This window comes from Nipponia nippon, unplaced genomic scaffold, assembly GCF_047370975.1.
Source record: "Nipponia nippon isolate SJK-2023a ecotype South Korea unplaced genomic scaffold, ASM4737097v1 scaffold_6, whole genome shotgun sequence".
Lineage (NCBI taxonomy): Eukaryota > Metazoa > Chordata > Aves > Pelecaniformes > Threskiornithidae > Nipponia > Nipponia nippon.
The window spans coordinates 65,141,225-65,160,602 of NW_028262380.1; the positions used below are offsets into that span (position 1 = coordinate 65,141,225).

The window sequence follows — 19,378 nt, forward strand, 5'->3', positions numbered from 1 at the left end:
ATTTTCACATACATTAAGTGATCTCCTGTACAAAGGTCTCATGATGCAACTTACTCCACCTTCCAGAAACTGATTTACAGTAAATCCAAGGTGAGTAATCCAAGCTCCAGAGTCAAAAATGTAAAAGTAAATTGGAACGCATGTGAGAGAGAACCATTGTTCCTGGTCTCAGATAAGCGCGTGTACAGAGAGGGGAAGAGAGAGAAACATTCAAGGTCGAGACCCCGAGGTTTACAACGTTCACAAAGGAAAAAAGCCTTGCGATAAGGTGCCCGTGGGGCAGGCGCTGCTGCTGCAGACGCGTCCTGCGAGGGCGATGTTCGCCTCTGGTTCTGACCGTACCTCTCTCGGTGCGCTGGGATCCAGCATCTCGTTTCCTACGCTCCTTTTCCCTCCTGCCCTGTTTGTACAAAGCTAACGGTAGCTCTCACTTTGTAAAGAGAAGTCACCTGGGTGCGTGTAGAGCTTTTTAAGTTGAAAGCGGTTACGTGAGCTGAAAAATCTCTCGCCGCCCCGCCATGTGAAGAACCAGGCCGTGTGCTCGGAGACGGAGCCGTGGCTGGGAGGCGAAGCCAGAGCAACAGCTGTCACTTGCACATTGGACACCCGGCCTAGTAGTTCCTGCGTGTCGATCATCAGCCCGTGTATTGTGTCCGAGTCAGATGGGGGGGTGGAGGGCTTCTGAACCGGTCATCAACTACAGCTGAAACACACCAACCTGGATATGATTTCTTTCATTTTTATTTACTTGGGTGCTCTCGTTGGGAATCATACAAAGCGCCGATGATGTATGACCAAAAGTAATATAGGGAGTTTTGCAGTATCAGTATGCCAAAAAGGAGTCTTAAAAAACAGGAAGATTGCCAAAATCTGGTATAAATCATTTTAATTAAAATCTTCAAGTATAAAAGTCACAAGCTTTGGAATAAACAAAACTGTTAGAAAAGTTCTAAAAAGAAGCTACCAGGCAAAGGATAACTTTGATATCTTAGTTATAACTTACATTATTATTATTATAATAATATATTAACATGATGCTGACTGTATATAAGACTTTCCACTCCATTTTATGCTCTTTACTTCTTGTATTGAACTTGGACAATATAAACAAACAGCCTTCCTTATTCTCATTTCTGATCTATGTTACCCCCCGATGCATAACCCCTCACAGAATGCATCTGCGCTGTGGGTGCAAATGCTCCTTTGACAGACTGAACTTCAATATAACCTTTTTATTGTGCAATTCTTCATCACAGCTTCAAAAGTACATCTGTTTTCAAAGTCTTCTTGTTAAAAATTTTCCCCTCCCCCCCGCCCTGTGGTGAAACCCCATGTAGCTGGTAGCGTCCTTTTAAAGCTTAAAAAGGGAAATACAGTGGTGTGGTGGTGTTCTCCTCTGCTGTGCTCATAATATCGTAAGGCGTTGACAGTGGCATGGGTTATATATCTTCAAAAAAAGCAGATGCAAATAAACCTGTGTGGGAGATCACAGGTATTCTCAGAGGCATTTTGCGGCCGGCCTGCCCGAGGCACACCGAACGGCAGCAGGGTGCGCGTCGGGAGGCACAGCGGGGGAGAAAAGCCACCGCCGACACAGATTTCTGGCCAAAATGGCTGTTTCCCCAGCGGGAGGGATGTCAGCCTGGCCGGGCGGGTTTGTCCCCAGGGTGCTCTAAGGCCACTGAAGCCCCTCTGATGGTCGAGGGGTGGGTGGTTTGCTCAGTCTCTTTACTCTCCTGTTTCCTCGAGAACAGAAGAGACCTGAGCGAGTTAGGGAGCGTAAAGCAGAGCTTCCCCTGCAGATAGGCTCAGGGAAATCCTTTCCAGCTAAACCGCCTGCGGGGTGGTGAAGGCTGAGGAGTCGTGAGCCCTCGCCGTGCAGCCCCCTGATCACGGAGGGTTTGCCGGCGCGCTGGTGGGCTCCTCTCCTCTCCTCCTGGGGACCAAGTGTGCGAGGGCAGAGGCAGACCACCCTGCAGAAATAACTCGCCCTTGGAAAGCACGTGGCCACAGCTCCATCTTGTGACTGAACTCTCCTAGCTTGGGAAAAATCTGCGGTGCTGCCCCAAATCCCATGAAGGACCTCGTTTCTCCGCAAGGCATTTTCCCCTGCAGGCACCCCCACCTCGGTTTGCTTCGTGCGTCCGTGCTTTCCACCCCAAGACGCCCACAGCAACCACAACCCCTCCTCAGGCTTCCCCACATGATGCAGGCAAAATCACAGCTGTACAGCTAAAATAAAAACCCTGCTCATCCTTTCTGAAGGCAAGCTTTTGAAGGAACTGCAAGCTTTTGAAGGAACTGCTTTAAGAGCTGTGCTTGCAGAAAAGAGAGGGGAGGTTGCAGGTCCCAGCTGACAGAGCCCCAGCCGCAGCGTGAGAAGCTGATGCAGCTCCGTGCGTGGCGTGGAGAAGGGCCCCGTGCAACCCAGGCTGGACTGAGAGCAAAACCAGCCCCTGCCTCGGCTTGCTCTACCTGGATAATTCTCCCAGGGGCTTAACGAGCATCTTTCACGTACAAATTACCCGTCGGGACCTGATGCCTTCCCCAGCCCACAGATCGTACCGGTGCCACCAAATTTGCATCCCTTGCCAGAATTAAATCTCATGGTAGAAACGTGAATTTCTAGGATTAAACTTCCCTACTAGCCAAGTGCCTTACATTTATCCTGCACGCATGTATTAACCATTTAAATGCAAGCAATAGCTTTGGCATTTTTGATAACATAAAAGCCATAAGAGAAGGCTGGAAGGCCGAGTACGCTGCCGGGACCAAGGGGTTTTTCGATAAGCTCTGGCAGCGTTTTGTCATCCACCATCCGTAGCACACGGCCATTCAGCTCAATAGACCTGGAGAGGGACAGAGAGACTGCTGGGGCAGCTGTGCTCTGTTTGCCATCAAGCACAAACAGCTCTGGACCTGAGTGTAAACATAAACTCAGCCCAAAGCCGAACTAAACTAGAGGGTTTATGTGTGCACGCACACAGAGCATCTGCTGCACTCCGTCTGTAAGGACTCCTTTAGAGTCATAGCACAAACAAGCTGACAACTACGTTTCTTACGCTTCTAGTGAGGTTAACAGCAGGGTAGGCTTTGAAAAGTGCAAACTTTAATTCGTTTCTCTCCTGCAAATATTAAGCTATCTTCTATGCCCGCAGAGCGGATCCCTCCTGTGCCAGTGCATTAGCAGCAACAACAAAACAAACCATACAAAGCCTAAACATGTTGCTGTAAAACAGGAGCCAGCACTTGGGAAAGCGATATACCTGTGCTTGTGCAAAAGAAAAAGGGCTTTAGCAGCTGGTCCAGAGCCCTGAAGCCTGCTAGGAAAAAGCTTCCCGATTAACGTCAAACAAGTGTCCTCGTACCTTAGCAAGCTTTCAGCAGCCTGATTTTAGGAGACCTGATTTAACAGAAGTCAGACCTTACTGAAAAAACCCCAGATGACTGAATGGTAACCTCTTCCCCTGCCCCCCTTGCAAATTGAACAAGGTGAGGTTCTAGAGGCCATCTAACTCTGCTCACAATCCTTTCTACAGAGACAGGAGGAATTGCACGCTTACCTGGAAAGTATATTCTCTTTGCCATGCGGCAGTAAGAGGTACTGATCCACGTGCTTGCTCGATAAGTAACTCGGTAGCTGCAAATGTTGGGTAACGTTGTAGAGGTTTAAGGCAAACAGCGTCACATCCCCTTCTCTGTACTTTGGGCTGCAAGGCAAGAGAAGATGATGGTGGGGATCAGGAGAGAAAGAGATTTCACAGAAATAATGCGCATCCTTGCGCTGTCCCAAATTGGTTTTGTGGGCCTGGGGGTGGCTGTGGGCTCAGTTTCTGGGATATTTTGCCCTTTCTGGAAGCTTACTGGAGGGCGTTCGTGCAGTGGAGGTAGACGCGGAGCTTCCTCTTGTCGGCTCCCACCAGGCCGACCTGCAGCACCTTGGTACCCACCAGCTTCTTGTAGAGCAGCGAGAGCCAGTAGTCCTGGGAGGCACAAAAACACACGTGAGCACTTGTGTACATGCCAGGAACTCCACACGGTGCTTAACGTAACATTCATTTTGCTGGTAATTTCAGGGTTTTTTCCTCCATAACTTTTTGCTTTACCAAGTTTTTCACCATATTTGTTTAAATTCCCCCAAACAGCATAGCTAAAGAGAAAACCCTGCCTTCAAGCTGCAGAGCAGCTGTGTTTACAAGGTATCTTAGAGTCATTTTCCCCTTCATATGCAAATCTCGGAGCTATTTCTGTGGGGGAGAGACTTTGCATTTTGGAGACACCCTTCTGCAGGGTACAGAGCACCTCAGGACTGAACCCTCTGGGATTGAGCTGCCCTTCCTGCAGGAGAGCCCGTGCCCAATCCACAGGCCCAACGCTGGGGAAGAAGACCCCCAACAACTTTGATGCCTTTCACTAACATCGTGCTTTTGAACAGGTCTCAGGATTAATCTCAGGGTCTGCGCAGATACGTTTTGGGACTAGGAGGCCACAGGCAGGCTGCATTTTGCAGCATCGCTTCTTTAAGCGCAGCCCCAGGGAGGATGTACTCCAGCTGGCAGGTTTCAAAGAGCTCATCTGTCAGTCTGTCTGTCTTTGAGGTTTTCCTAGAAAGAAAACTGTTGTGTTTCTCTCCTGACTCACCTCGAGCCTGGGGAAGTGACTTTTCCTACTGGCCTGCACGCTCAGCCCCTCTGCAAGGAGGTGCAGCCTTCTGACACTGCTGTGCTTCTTCATTTCCGTGCTAACTAAAACTGATGGACTTGGGTTTGGATTTCCCTGGCTCTAAAGCATTATTTGCTTGATTAGCATCTGTACTGCCTGTAGGTGAGGAACAATCATATCCTTTCGGGCCAAATTAAATCTATTTTCAACAAGGGAATAAAAAGCCCAAAGCAACAAGCCTGACAACGCAGTCCTTGGCATAGGGACCAGCTGAACAGGCAAGACAGAAAAACCCCGTATGCTGGGTTTCCTCTCAGATGGTCTCTATGAGCCTGTGAAAATCACAACTTGGAAGCAGAAAAATGAGAGGAAAGCTAAAAAGAAAGACGTTATCCTCTCACCCTGAGGTAAGTGCTACTAGCACAAAGAAACATGCTGTACATGCAAGAACAACGTATAGCTCAAATAGTGATGTTTCATCACAGCAGGATGTTGTTTCCTCATAAATCCAATGATACTAAATGCACGTTTTCATTTAATTATCCTTCAGCCACTACTGAAGGCTAAATATGCTCATGACCTAATAAACGCTTGAGTCTTGACTTCATGTTGGTTTGGTTTTCACTTGGGATAGAGTTTATTATAATACCTGGTATCACTTCTGTTTAAAAGCTACTCATCACTCAGCTGAGAAGTACTCAAACCAAAACAGTCCATCCAGGAAAGCCTTGTGAACTCCAGAAGTGTCTGCATCCAAATCAGAGCATCATGTCCCAGAAATCAGTCTCTGCTGCGCTGAAGACTAGCTCCGTCCCTGCAGTTGCAGTAAATATCTTGTATCTCTCTATATAACGCATCAACCCATAATGAAACACAAGCTAACTTTAGGTGCAAGGATAACTGCGGCTATCCTACAAAATCTGTTGCTATCTTGCGTTGTTAAAATAGCTGACTTTTATCTCCCCATCCAGTGTTGCCTGTGAGGAAATACATGCAGCATTCAGATGGCGTTAGCAGGGTCGCATACATACCGGCAAAGGCTCAAAGTTGGCATCCACCAAGTGATAGGTCCCTGCCCCGAAGAAAACCTGTCTCATCACCACATCAATGCCCTGCCTGGCTGAAAGCCCGAGTTTGTCCAACCACCTGCCAAAAAATTAGGCAAAAAACATGCAGATGAGATTGCTGACCTCAACTGTACACCGTTGCCCCTCTCCAACCAGCTTGGGAAGTAGGAAAGCAAAAATTAGGGCATGATGCTGACTTCCTTAGAATCACACAACTAATTTCAATTCAAGTCTTGCATTGATTACCTTAAAAAATAATTTCAGACCACCTCTGGAGGTCCAAGTTGGTGGGTACAGTTGCTCCACTCCCCTGTTTGCAGGTGGTGGAAACTAGGAGTGGCAGCGGATGCTCCTGAACCGGCCAAGGGCCTGAAGGCTGAGAGAAATCATCACACCAACGACAAGGTTGCCTGCCATTACCAGGCTTTCACTTGCTGACCCACCAGGCCCTGATGAAAAGATTATCATGCCTTATAGGAGGGAAAAAAATACATTGCAACCATGGTTTTGGTTAATTTTAAAAGTGTGAACTGCACATTCCCATGCAATTTTATCTCCCTGAATCTACAAACTGATCAAAGTGCTAAGAAAAGTCTGAATTCTTTTATTTGAACAAAATGCTACAACTGAAGTCCTTGGAGAAAATTATTTTCATGACTGAATTTCCCTTTGGTTAGTTATTTCACAGGGGTTGAAGGATGACATCAGAAAAGGATACCCATCTTGTGAATGACTCTCTGTCCTCATAAAAGGACAGAGTTAGCATTGCAGGTTCGAGAGCAGAAATACAACTTTCTCAGACTTTTCATCCTCCATTTCCCATAGGAATCTGCTATTACCTGGGGCTACACTGAACTTCAGGCACGGGGGAAGCACACAGGGAGCGGTGGGAGGGTTACGATCCTCAACGCCCCCCATTGCCTGTGCCCCCCAGGAAGCCCAAGGGGGGCTTCCTCCCGCAGGGCATGTACGCAACCCCCTTCAGGTGGTAAAATGTGTAATTTCCCCACACCCGTGACATGGTACTCACATAAAGCCAGCAACATAAGTGTTGGACAGCCTGGGAGCTCCCCCTCCGTAAGCAGAGCTCGTCTCTCCTAGCCAGACCTTCTTGTTGGGCACAGTCCCACCAACAATCTGGCCGGTGTGGCATAGGGAAGAAGAGAAAGAGACAACGGTTAAGTTTTTTGGCTACTGAAATAACGGGCAATCAAAATTTTGTGCTTTAGCCAAACGCCTACGTACAACGTTTGCATTTAAGGGATAACGCCAGTTGAGGCAGGATGTCACAGAAATTTTGATCAAAAGGACGAGAGCAGATTTACTTTCCCCCTCTCCAAAAATTCACATCTACGCATGTAGAATGAGGCAAACATCACTAAAAGCCAGGTCCTGTAAGACTTCTCATGCTGAGTAGTGGTATATTCTAAGTTATATTGTTCTCAGGATCTCAAAATACAAAGAAATCGGGGCCAGGGCAGGGGGGTATGTCCATAAATTACATCCCTGAATAATGACTACGTTGACAAATGAGAACGTTGTAGGTTTGTGATGTATCTGGCGCTATGCTTGCTGCGTGGCAAACTATTGGAGCTCATTTATTATTTGTATTGTTAATTTTTTTTTTTTTAAATTTATGATGACAGCAGCACCCAAGCTTTGAGGATCCCTGTTTATCGCTCGTGACGAATTGTACTTTATTCTGGATTTTCTGCTAATCCTCTGGAAATTGAACATGGGAATGACTGAACAGGACAAAGCACCTCCAGGACTTCGTGTACAGCTGTGGCAAAGCTATCCAGCACTTCAGGGCTCAAGAAATCCTCCCTCGTTGCACTACGTCCGTTCACGTAGTAACTGGAAATGGGAAAAAAAACCAAAACAAAACATAGCCAAAATTAAGGAAAAATACCACCACTGGTACAAACCACCACCAGAAGTACTCAGTTACTCGATACATTTATCAACAGGACTATTTTTCCATCTGGTTCTTTTTTTTGTTTTGTTTTCCAAATACATAGGTATGTTGTTTGCATTTAAGGGACTATCAGGTATAATTACCCCAATGGAGGCAGGATATCACAGAAATTTTGAGCCACAGAAGCAGTAGGGTTTTTTTGCATCTACTCATTTAGAACAAGGAAAACATCACTGAGTAAGAGCCAGCTTCTGTAAATCTCTTGCTGAGGAGTCTGACACTCCTATGTGATTACTTGCTTTACTGTATCAAGTTATATATTAAAAATATCAGATCCCAGCTTCTGTCCCTCTGTTGAAGTATTTTGGCCATCTGGAGGGCAACAGGATCCCTACGGGATGAAGGCTGCCCTCCACCATGAGCAGAGGAGCTTTTACATCTGGTTTGTCTGAATAAAGAACGGGAAATTAGGATCCCTGTGGTTTTTGCATTTCATCACGCTATCACTCAGTCCTACCAGAAGTAGCTGAAGTCTTCCAGCCACAAGAGGAAGCTAAAACCCAATAATCCTAAATTAGTAAAGAAAATAATGCATGCCCATTTAAAGCAAAGGCAGCCACAGAGCAAGACCAGCCCAGGAAGGGGAGAGGACACGTTTATGCCTTGCTAGCAGCTCAAAATACATAGATAAGTCATATATGTATACTTATATATAATATAAGCATGTGCATCTTTCCCTACTGTTACCTGACTGCTGCGTGTCACCGTGCTGTGTCCGACTCTCGAAAGAAAACCACCTTCACATGGAAATTGCTTTCAAACATGTGGAGTTCATGGCAGGTGCCCTGGGGCCAGCTTACACCACTGCCTGCCTGAGCACTTCAAAACTGCATCTCTAAGCCATGGCACAAGAGCAAAGGGCTGGGACTGTGCTGGTGCTGTTTGCACTGCGGGTGGGAGCCGAAGGCGTCACCCACACACAGCCCACACTGACTTGGAGAGCAAACTTAAGGGAGCAGAAGAAGCTGCTAGCACTTTGCTACGGGTTAAGGGCCAGCCAGACCTGCAGGGCTTTTCGTTTATATCAGACACATAAGCAGATTAAAAAGGCAGCATGTAATGCACCAGCTAACAAGGCTTCTGCTGCATTTTTTAGGAGTTGGGTGTATTTGCCAGCAGGGTCATCAGTGACTCCATGAATTTGCTTTTAGGGAACAAAGCATTCACTCAAGCAGATTCAGCCTTTCTAATTCCAAGGAGAGCACCGATGTCAGGGGTACTGACTCCGTTTCAAAGCCCAGCCACCCACGGGTTGTTTAAAACCTTATGTTAAAAACCTTCTGCTCTTGCAGAAGTTCAGCAGAGGCATCTCTGACGCGTAAGTCTGAGCTACCTTCTTTTCCTTTCATACGACACCCCCTTCTTCCCATGGGAAAGTGCATTTTATTTGCAAGGGCTGGCAAGTTGGAGCTTCGAGACAACTGCGACAGCTGCTCAGATCTCACCAGCTTTTGGTACATGTTGAAACACGGCATGTGCAAAAAGGCTCAGCTGCTGCAGAAACGTTCCTCGTGTGGGGGAGAGCCGTGACTTACCCCCTCACGCTGTTCTAAGAAATAAAGCTGCTGTGCCATCTTTTTCTCCACGTCCCACTTCTGTTTTTCTCAGTGCACATATTTAGCAAGAAAAATGACCGTCTTGCACACATTGCATTCCCTGCTCCTGTGCTACGTTACAAACCCCCTCTACTGCTTTTGGGTCTCTGCACCAAGTAGCCTCTTTGGAGACCTCCTGCATTTCTGTAAAGCGCTCCCTCAATTCATCTCTTATTCTGAGCAAGGGAGCTTGCAGAGAGGCACCCAAGGAGCGGCTGAAAGGGCTATTTCACCCCCTCCTTCCTGCTGAGATGTTCAAATTGCCATTTTATAAAGAAAACAGGTGATAAGCAGAGGAATGACGGTATCCGAGCGGTACTTACTGGTGCCACGTGACAGAGTCGATCACCTTCCCTCCCGATTTCAGGAAGCTGCAACCAGAGGGGACGCAGGGGAGAGCGGGGGGTTAGCGGGTAACGGTGATGGGTCGCGGCCCCCCACGAGCGTGCTGCCACGCACAGCCCTCCCTTCTCCCCCCCCAGCTGCTGGTAGTGATGGTGAACTGCTTTGGGGCCACACTTGCAATGGCTTTTAAACAGGCTTTGGGCAGCCCGGCTGCCTCAGCAGGTTGCTGGGAGGATGAATTAATGCTTGTGTAACACACGGAGATTTCTAGGGTGAAAAGCCCTTGTTGACGCAGCACTAGAGCCAGCGCTCAATTGAAAGATGTGCAGATCGCTGAAGTACTGCTAGCGTCTTAGTTTCAGCTGGCTGAGTATTTAAGCCTTGAGCTCATGCATGCAGGTAAGATTTCAGTCATCCCCAGTCAAGGAAAAAAAAATTCCATGTTTCTAATTTAAGGAAAAATGCAGGAAATTTATTCTCAAATAGACTGGATGTATCCATTTGCACATCCTTACTATTGATTTGGAGCAGAAAATCCTTAAAACCCTGCCCAGATGCCTCCTCATGCCCCCAGCATCTGGGTGCAGACGAGCCACTGCTGTCCACACCTGCCCACCCCGGGGTGCTGCCAGGGCCCCACCGCCCCCCCCTTACCTCCTCAGCAGTCTCTGTGTGTGCTTTCGGGGCTGCCCGACATCAGGACCACAGAGCATCGCGTGCCGGTAGAGGGTATAGTCACTCAGAAGTTGGCGTAAGCGAATAAAATCTTGCCCCAGCTGGAAGCCGTCGATGTAGATGCCAGATTTCTTCCTGAAGCTATTGGGCTCTGGGGAAGACATGTGCACATCAGCATCCCGCTCTAGTTTCGGGGCACAAAATAGGGCAGCTCTTTCCATGTGGGGAGTTCCAGTCCCCTATGGCTTCTCGTGATCTGGCACGGCATGGCTGAGGTATTTGAAGGCGATGAGCATGAAGCCGAAAGCCCGGGTGACGCTCTCCAGCACTCTGTCCCAGCCAGTCGCCATAGGCGACACCCTGCACCTCACGGGGCATCGCTTACCTCATCTCAGAGCCTTGGCAGGAGCAGCAAAATCATCTCAATTTGCTCATTCGTTGGGCCTTCTGTGAAATCCCTCCTTGCAAATTAAGACCTTAATGTTTCCCAAGAAAACATCACCTTGCCTTTATGGGCCGTCATCCAAACCATCCAAAATTACCAGCCCATACCCTGTGGTGGTACCTTTCCAGGTGACCGCTGGCCTGGTTCACAAGCAGGCTTTGCACTTACCATTCCCGAGCTCCCAGGAGATGTTGTACCTCTGCGAGGCGCAGTAGTCCAGCAGCGCCCGGGCGTTCGAGCTGTCCCACTGCAAGCCATCTTTCCGCAGCAAGGCGTTGAGCCCAAAGATCAGGTGAAACCCTGAGCAGTTTGCAAAGCTGTAGAGAATATCCAGCGTATTTCCTGCACGGTGGAGAAAGGGGGGATGTTTATCTCAAGGTTACAGCGTGCTAGTTGAGCTCCAGCCAAGCAACAATCTTTACTGCCCGTATTTATTTAGCCTGGTGCTGCAGATGTGCCAAGCTCTCCCAGACGGACAAAAGAGCCCAGACCTTACTACACACCATCCTGCAAGGCGCCGAGATCCTCCCCACCCCTGCAGCAACTGAATATTATTAAATACGAGGTGGCAGACAGTAGAAAAAGATTTCTTAGAACCATTTCACCCACTTAGAAAAATATTCCTTTTCAGTGGTTTCAGCTCCTAACAGCCTACGAGCCTTTTACCACAGGGCAGAGATTTGCAGGCCCCTGGTTATAAACCCTAGCAGAAAAATCCATTGAAGTCTTACTTGTAATGGTGGTGTTTTTGTGCTTTTTCCAGTTATGCTCTGCAAGAATCAGCTTCTCCTGACTGGGCCACTGGGCCAGCAGTAGGTTCTCAACAGCAGCAAACGCAGGCCTTGAGCCACAAGCCTCTGTAGGGCAGAAGAAGGATGGTAGCAATTAAGTCCTCATCCTCACGGCCAGGGTCCAGTACGCAAAGGGCTGTGTCCCCCAGGAGGAAGCACGACTGCTTGGTGCTAGGCTGAGAGCCAGTTGTGCACCTCTACGAAATGCACCCCTACTTTCACAACGTTAACCACATAGTAAAAAGAGGGCTGGCTTGATGCATAAATACGTATTATATATACAATGTACATTTCCCAGTTTAAGGTGATGGAGATGGGGGAGTGGGGGAAGACTGAGCTGTGCTTCTGGAGGCTGGTATCATGGCAGTCACCCCCCAATAAACTATTTTAGCTGGCGCACCATCCGGAAACCCTCATTCCAGCAAGCTGACAAAGCGTGGGCTGCGGTGCCCGGAGAGCAGATAAGCCACCCCAGCGTGCAGCGGTGTGGCGGGGTGCACGGCTGGCCTTGCTGTGGGCAGATACAGGGCAACGCTTCCTGCGCTGCCCGTCTTGTGGAGGGGGAAGCGCCGACTGCCCTGCGCGGCTCCAACGGCAACGCTGGCAGGAGTCATAAGACGCTTTTTCTTCCAAGCTCGTGTTCTTTCTTGGCATGCAAACCAGGAACAAGCCATAACCAGAGAGGATGGCACGAGCCGGAGTCACATTTACCCAGAGAGGAGGCGGCCGCAAAGCGGTACAGGGGTAAAAGTGCCACTGGACTTCAAAACCGAGCATCACTTGTTGTACAGTGACGTACGATTGCGCTGTTGTGCTATCTACCACAGGAACAGGCAGGAATGTTTTCATCTGAAACACCTCTAGAAGGGTTTATGTGCTTTTGCTAAGTTTAAAGAGGAAATGGACTTTAATGCAGTGGGAAACCTCGCGCACCAGGACCAGGCTCAAGCAGCTGGCAGTGGTCCAGGGGGTTTGCACTTGCCCTATCAAACTGACAGGAGGGCAAGGCTGCGCCCCCAAAGCTCTGGCTTTGGCCAAGATAGAGAAGACGGACGCTCTGTTCTCATCAGGTTATTTCTTCCATCTGTTACTTAATTTTCATAATGAAACCACAACTTTTGAGCTGACCTTGACTGCCTCCCGGGGGCGGGGGGGCTCCCAAGGCTGCTGCGGGGAGCCCGGGGTGGCAAAGGGAGAGTCCTAGCAGACGCTGGGGTGCACATGAGGTCCCCTGCGCTCTTCCTCGCTCTCTCCCACGGCTGGCACAGCTCCTCCCACAGACCGTGCTGAAGGTCCACGGATCTCCTCTCCATGGAGGAGAGCAATGCTGACCCTGTGGAGGACCCCCAGTGCTGCCTCCATGCCCTTGTGGCATCCCCAGCCTGCATCAAAGCCACTCCCCAAACCCAGGTTGGTTTCAAGTCTACCACATTGATGCCCGTTTTACCTTGGTGGGCCTGAAGTTCCCAGAGGATTTTTTCTTCTGAAGTTGAATCCTTGTTGGGATCAAAGATGAGAAAATCTGTCTCAGTGCCGCCGAACCGCAGGAAGCCTGGGGACAGGGCCGTGGCCAGGGCACGCAGTTTGGGATTGCTGAAGGAAGAGGCATCGAGAAACAGAAGAAACACTGTATTCATGCAGACTATGGCTTCTGCGTAGAGGCAGACCATGGCACGTGCTCAGAGGGATGCTCTGCAGGAGGTGACCTGCAGCTACCCAGTAGCCTCAGGGCAATCCTGACCCTTCTCTGGGCCTGCGCCCCAGCCCTCTGCGCTCTGCAACAGAGACGCTGCTGGCCGAGTGGGCTGGGAGAGCATCGGCGGGGCAGCGAGGGGGAGAACATGCTCCCTCCCCAGGGAACATGCTCATGGACAGGGAGTCAAATCCTGGAGGCAAAGTAAGGCAATACTTCAAAACAGGTATTTTTTTTGTCCTAAGCATCCTTCTCCCCTAGATTTTTTGGCTTTGTTTATACAAAACTAACATACAAGTCCCATGAGAAGGCGGAACTAAAACTGACTTTACACCATCAGTCCCAATTTCCATCAACGACAGCCAAAGCAATCGCTTCTGTGTCCAAAAGAGATTAAGAGTCCACGCTGGGACAAGCGTTAGCTTTGATGAAGCAGGTTTATAAAATAACGTAAGCTCTGCCTCCACAACTTACGTACACCCCGCACAGGATGTGCAGCACCGACAGCCGGCCTTCGCCGGGGGAAACCGCGAGGCATTGGGGGACGCCGGGTGCGCAAGCACTATCTGCTCGGTGGTGACACACAAGCAGATTAGAGGCCACCAAGTACTTCCCGCTCCTCCTGGCAGCGGGGCCGGCCCCGGCCTGAACCCCAAGGTGTGCAGTTGGGGTGGGAGGTTGGAGACCTCAGCGCTTTCCAATAAAGCTGGTGTCACCTTTCTCCCCACCCTGGTGAGGAGGAAAAGATGAAAGTGGTGGGAAGGAGGGAAATCAGGACTGGAGAAATACCGTGGGGCTGAAAAATAGGATCAGAAGTAAGAGAGTTTCCAAAAAAGGTAGAATCAAAAGGAATAAAGTACAAAACAATAGAGCAAAAGCAGGGAAGAAAAGGCAAGAGAGAGGTCAGAGCCAAAAGAAGAGGCAGGGAACACCATCACTCAGCAGTCCAGAGTTGTTCAGTGTTACCCAAGGGGGAAGAAAGGCTTCATTTCTAGGATCTCTCGTTTCAGCTTTGACAGTGACAGACCTTCCTCAGCATTTATTTGACTTTATGTTGACAGTGCCCGGGCAAACTTCTGCAGAGCTGCCCGAGGACTCGGATGGCTTTGACCTCGCGGAGCGGCAGGGCAGCAGCCCCCAGCCCCGCCACACGCAGCCCCTCTGCTCCGCAGTTTCCTTCTCCTTTTTTTTCTGCTCGCAAAGCAGCTCCCCTCCCGCGTTCGCCCCCGCGCTGCTCCCAGCGAGCACCACCCGCGCCGCCCCAGCCCCAGCTCCAGCCCCGGCCCCGGCTCCAGCCCCGGCCCCGGCTCCAGCCCCGGCCCCGGCTCCAGCCCCGGCCCCGGCCCCAGCTCCGGCCCCGGCCCCAGCTCCGGCCCCGGCCCCAGCTCCGGCCCCGGCCCCGGCCCCGGCCCCGCCGCTCGCTCCCCGGGCGCAAGCGGAACGGCGCGGCTCGCCCCAGGGCAGGTGCCGCCGTGCTTCCCCGGGAGGATGAAAGTGGCGAATCCCGGAGCAGCGGGGATGCAGCAGCCTCCAGGGAGGGGTTCCCCGCCTCCCCCCCAGCTCGCTCCCCTGCCCTGCCCTCCGGGGCACCCCGGGCAGCAGCGCCTGTGCCGGCTCCCCTCCCCGCGGCTGCCGACCTCTCTCTGCCTGCCGGGGACCCCCTCCCTCCCCTTCATTCCTTTGCCCAAAGCGGGAGGCAGGGGACTCACCTGAGCAAGGCGACATAGCGCGGGTCCCGGGCCAGGCTGGCGTCCAGGGTGAGGGAGAGGAAAGCGGGGCTCACCTCCCCGCGGGGGCTGCCCCGCAGCTCCAGCCGCAGCACCGCCGCCGGCCGCCCCGCCGCCGGCAGCGGCAGCAGCAGCAGCAGCGGCAGCAGCAGCAGCGGCGGCAGCAGCAGCATCCCCGCTCCCGGCCCGCGGCGCCGGCGGCGGCTCCACCCCGGCGGAGGGCGGGCCCGGCCCGGCCCGGGGGCGCAGCCCTCCGCTCCCCGCCGGGAAGGACGGGGGTGTCGTGAGCAGCCAGCGCCGAGACCCTCCTTACCCTCTGAAAGGGGCTTGGGGCTGCAACAGCATCCTCGAAGTGCACCCCTGTGCTCTGCCAGCCTCGCCCCTCTCCGGTGCCTCAAATCAACGCTAAGGCACCTGAAGCCCTGGGTTACCCTCCCAACAGCCTCAACCGTTACAAAATGAACCTGGGTTTCAAGCTGTTTCCTTGCCTGCTCCGACCTTTCCAGCATCGCAGCACGCTGCAGCCCACCAGCCAGCTTCTCCAGCTTTCCGCCTTGCCCGCGCAACCCTGGGCAGCTGCGTGCAAAAACAGCAGGCTGGAAAAGCGCTGAACACTGCTACCGCTGCTGCTGAAGGGGTGAGATGTCAGCCTGGCATCCCAGCCGTGCGCCTCCACTGTGGGAAACTGAGTCACAGCAGCGCGCAGCGGCCCTGTGACAAGTGCCGCTTGGCGAGCCCACCGCTTCGGGCTCAAACCCACCTTCCCCATGCTGCAACACCGTTGCAACAAGGTACAGCTTAATTACAGCCAACATGCAACTTAAAATTGCTGTTGCAAAAAAGACTCAAGCAGGCTCTGGGATTTGCCCCCCGGGTGCTCCCTGCAGAGTCCAGCCTCTGCTGAAACTCCTTCTCCTTTGGCAACAGCGAGCCTTGCCAGGGAGCCCTGTCGGGAAACAGCCAGCTGCAGCCCCGGGGTGGGTATTGCTTAATGTGCACACTATTGAAACATTTGCAGGGTTTTTAAACAATTACACTTTACATCACCATTCCATTTCCCATCTGCATCAGTTCATCCTGAAGTATCCACATTTCTTACTGAGTTTGTTTTCAAAACGGTCGCCTGCTGGAACCCGCTGCGAATTGCCCAGTCCTTATCTGTAACTTTATTTGGGTGCAGCGCTTCCCACGCTCACCGAAGTCGGGGCATTAATCAGCGTGGCTCAAGCGCTGCCTGCCTGGCCCTTCCGGTTCCTGCCTGCGCTACATTTTTGTACTCTTAAGTAACTCGCCACCGGAACGAGAAGAACTAGACCAAATTAACTCTGTTTTTGATAAACACATCCATGGCTCTGCCAGAAAGGAAACATCAGTGACGCTCCTGCCTGTCTCCCTATCTTAGTCAGTGTAACGCTTCCCATTTCGGGGGTACACCACCAATTATATGCCCACGCCCGCAGGAAGGACTGGGGTGACTATCTGCCAGAGGAATAATTTGTCTATCAGCACCACACAAACTACTCAGCCCCATGAGCAAGCCAAGGATTTAAGAATGCAGCTCAGTGCATGACAAATTGCTGCAAACCAGGTTAAGGTCATTACTACAGGTACAGAAAATGTTAATAGCCATCAGGTGAGATGCAGCCTGCACACGATTATTTTTTTTTTTTTCCCCCTGTTGGAATTCACTACTTCTCCCTTAATTTCCTCAATGCGCTGCTTTGGAGAGAGGTGCGTTGAGTCACTCGCCACTCTGCTGTATCTCTCATGGCAGAGGCACGAGGTGCGTATTTCAAATGGTCAATGCAACGTTTTGGATTAAATCGCTGTGTGCAGAGGTGGGTAGGAAAGGTGTAGACCGTGCTATGCTTTTAGCAGCCTGCAAAACCTTGTAGCTGGAAAATAACGCCTTCCAGCATTACTACCTGGAAGAGCTGCAGGTATTAAATGGGAATTGGTAGCTTTTGCCTGGGCATTTTTCACATTGCATTATACCCATTTTTAAATATTGCAAGGTAGAGGAGTTCAATACAGAGGTATTTGGATTTTCATGGAAATTAGGGCAGAACTTGAATGATGGCCTGTGAGCTACAAGGGGAAGGCGTAAGAACCAGGACTAGGCTTAAACCCACTTACATGTTGTTTGAAGCCAGCTCCGTACCGGCACCCCATCCCGCTTCCTCGCTCCACGAAGGCCTAGCCCCTGCCTTGTGGTATGCAAATGCTTTGGTCATGCAGCTCCTACGAGGCAATTCTGCTTCTCCCACGCCAGTGATGCCATTAACAGACATACTGGGCTGACTGGGTTTTTACAACTAGGAAGAACTAAAAATAAAACTTTCCAGGAATTTCAGCGGTCCAACGGCAGCGGCACCATGCTATTGCTAACGGTGACCCCAGTGCTGTTCCTGGGCAAGAACCAAGAACTGATCTCTCTCTCTCTCTCTCTCTCTCTCTGTATCTGTCACAGTGCTTTACCTGTGCATATTAAGGGAATTCAGAAGGGAAGAGTTGTCCGTACAAAAGGCAAACAATTCTTGTGACATAGCAGTGTTTGGGCAGATGAATAGAGCTGACCCATGTCAGAGTAGCACTTAATCTACATTTCTATATAAGAAGCCTCAGGAAGATGAAACTACGACTAAGCTGATGCCAAGAAGGTGTTTTTGTAAGCTATCCTTACTCCCTGCTCCCAAACGCCCAGCCAGACCTTGTCCTGACACAGCACACAGCTCTCAGTGCTCCCAACTCGTTTTATTTCTGAGCCCAGCTGGTTATGAGACTTTCAGATGGCACACACGCTATTTATTCAGAGATGGAAATGACATTTCGGGTCTAGTTTTTAGCAGTTCTCTTTGAAGTGCACACAGCTTTATAGATATTGCTAAAAGTCTTTGTTTCCACTGAGTGTGCAGCTGACAACTTCGGGTACCACGGGAGCTGCTGAGCTCCAGCACGCCAAACAGAGCACCACAAAATCCCTCAGTCTCCCTTCTAACCAAAACAAAGCTTTTAAGTGATAATATTTGGCTCTCATTGCAACCGATACTCAGTGCTGGACCACCATGCTGAAAGAGATGAAATGAAGCTTCAAAAGGAAGGACAAAGCAAGAGCTGCCTAGGCAGGACTGGCTCAGATGGAAGCGGCTTTCCAGAACACAGGAACACAATAGGTCTCTTTCACACAATGAAAGTTAACAGCTAAAGGTTAACCTAAGCCTGACCCTCTTACTAGTCCTTCCAGAGAGACAGTTTTCAGCAAGTTATGTGCAGGGATTCCTGGAAGTACAAAATTAGGGACTCGGGGGAAGGAAGGGGAGGGAATCGCGCAAACACAAGAACTGGTCTATGCGGGCAAGTTAGAAAGTGAATAGGCATAAAGAGTAAGAAATACGCGCCAAGGTTTGTGGTCAGAACACTTGCTCTGCACTAGTTGCAGCCTGAAGAGGCTTACACACACCATAGCTCGGATCCAATTTACTGTAGGTTACGAAGAAATTAGCAGGAGCTTCCTATAGAGCATATTTTTATGACCTACCTTAGATTTGAAGCATCTGTCATTATTTCACATAGATAAGCTAATCGTTGTTGCTTCTTCCCCTTTAACACAGGCTTTAGGATTTAAACATCCCATTGAAGCAAGTAAAAAATCTTTGCTTCCAAAACATCCTGAACCCACCCTTAGCACAAGCTTTCCCATAGCACAACCGCCCGGAGCAGACGTCACCAAACCAACGCGTACCCATGCTGACCCCCACACGTTATACTGCATTTTATGAGCCCAGTACTGTACTTGACACGGAAGCACCTCAGCATCATCCAGCAGCGCAAAAATACTGTGACCAGCATCTGTTGTGTACTTTTTTTCCCCATCTCCACCCAGGGGAAAAGCCCAGGTAAGAAGCTTTCTGTGAAAAGCATTTAATCATACATTAACACATACTGTAGAAAGAAAATGTAACGTGAAAGATGTGTACTGCCTTGTTTGATAAGTTCAATTTCAGAAAACTAAGGCGAGCTACTTATAGCAAAGCTTTAGTGCAAATCACGGAGTTTCATTCATTTCACTTCTGACGTTATCAAAGGTCACGGAGAAAGCCCTGGGGGAGTTGCGTTCCTCCATCTGGCAAAGCACAGAGACAACAAATGTCAACCTCGTTTTCTTTCCAGACCAGCTTCATGCAGGCCTGAAACCACCCGCTTCTTTCAAACCAGCTTTTGCTACCATTTTCAAAGGGGCTCCAGCGTTTGCAGGGAATACTTGACTTCATTCCTAAGCATGCATCACATCAAAACCTGATCTTGCAACAGCGCTGGCTGTTACGGTGATGTACAAGGGTGAGGATGGGCCGTGATTTTTTCTCCTCCACAATATAAAAACAAAAATGCACACTTTTTAA

At 50.2% G+C, this 19,378-nt stretch overlaps 1 protein-coding gene across 2 annotated transcripts; it reads right to left on the minus strand.

Moving 5' to 3' along the window:
• Positions 1-278: 278 nt before the first annotated feature.
• Positions 279-15,188, minus strand: HPSE (heparanase). 2 transcript variants are annotated; one of them, XM_087737566.1, is made up of 12 exons: positions 14,961-15,188; positions 13,006-13,151; positions 11,499-11,624; positions 10,936-11,109; positions 10,302-10,473; positions 9,626-9,673; positions 7,493-7,586; positions 6,760-6,866; positions 5,694-5,808; positions 3,865-3,983; positions 3,564-3,710; positions 279-703 (listed from the first exon to the last, which is right to left on the minus strand). In XM_087737566.1, exons 1-12 carry the CDS (start codon positions 15,149-15,151, stop codon positions 694-696), a joined length of 1,449 nt encoding a protein of 482 aa, XP_087593692.1. In that variant the 5' UTR covers positions 15,152-15,188; the 3' UTR covers positions 279-693. The 2 variants fall into 2 exon arrangements, with proteins under 2 accessions (XP_087593692.1, XP_087593693.1); XM_087737567.1 differs by lacking the exon at positions 279-703 and adding an exon at positions 854-2,849 and having other exon boundaries at positions 14,961-15,169.
• Between the last annotated feature and the right edge of the window lie 4,190 nt (positions 15,189-19,378).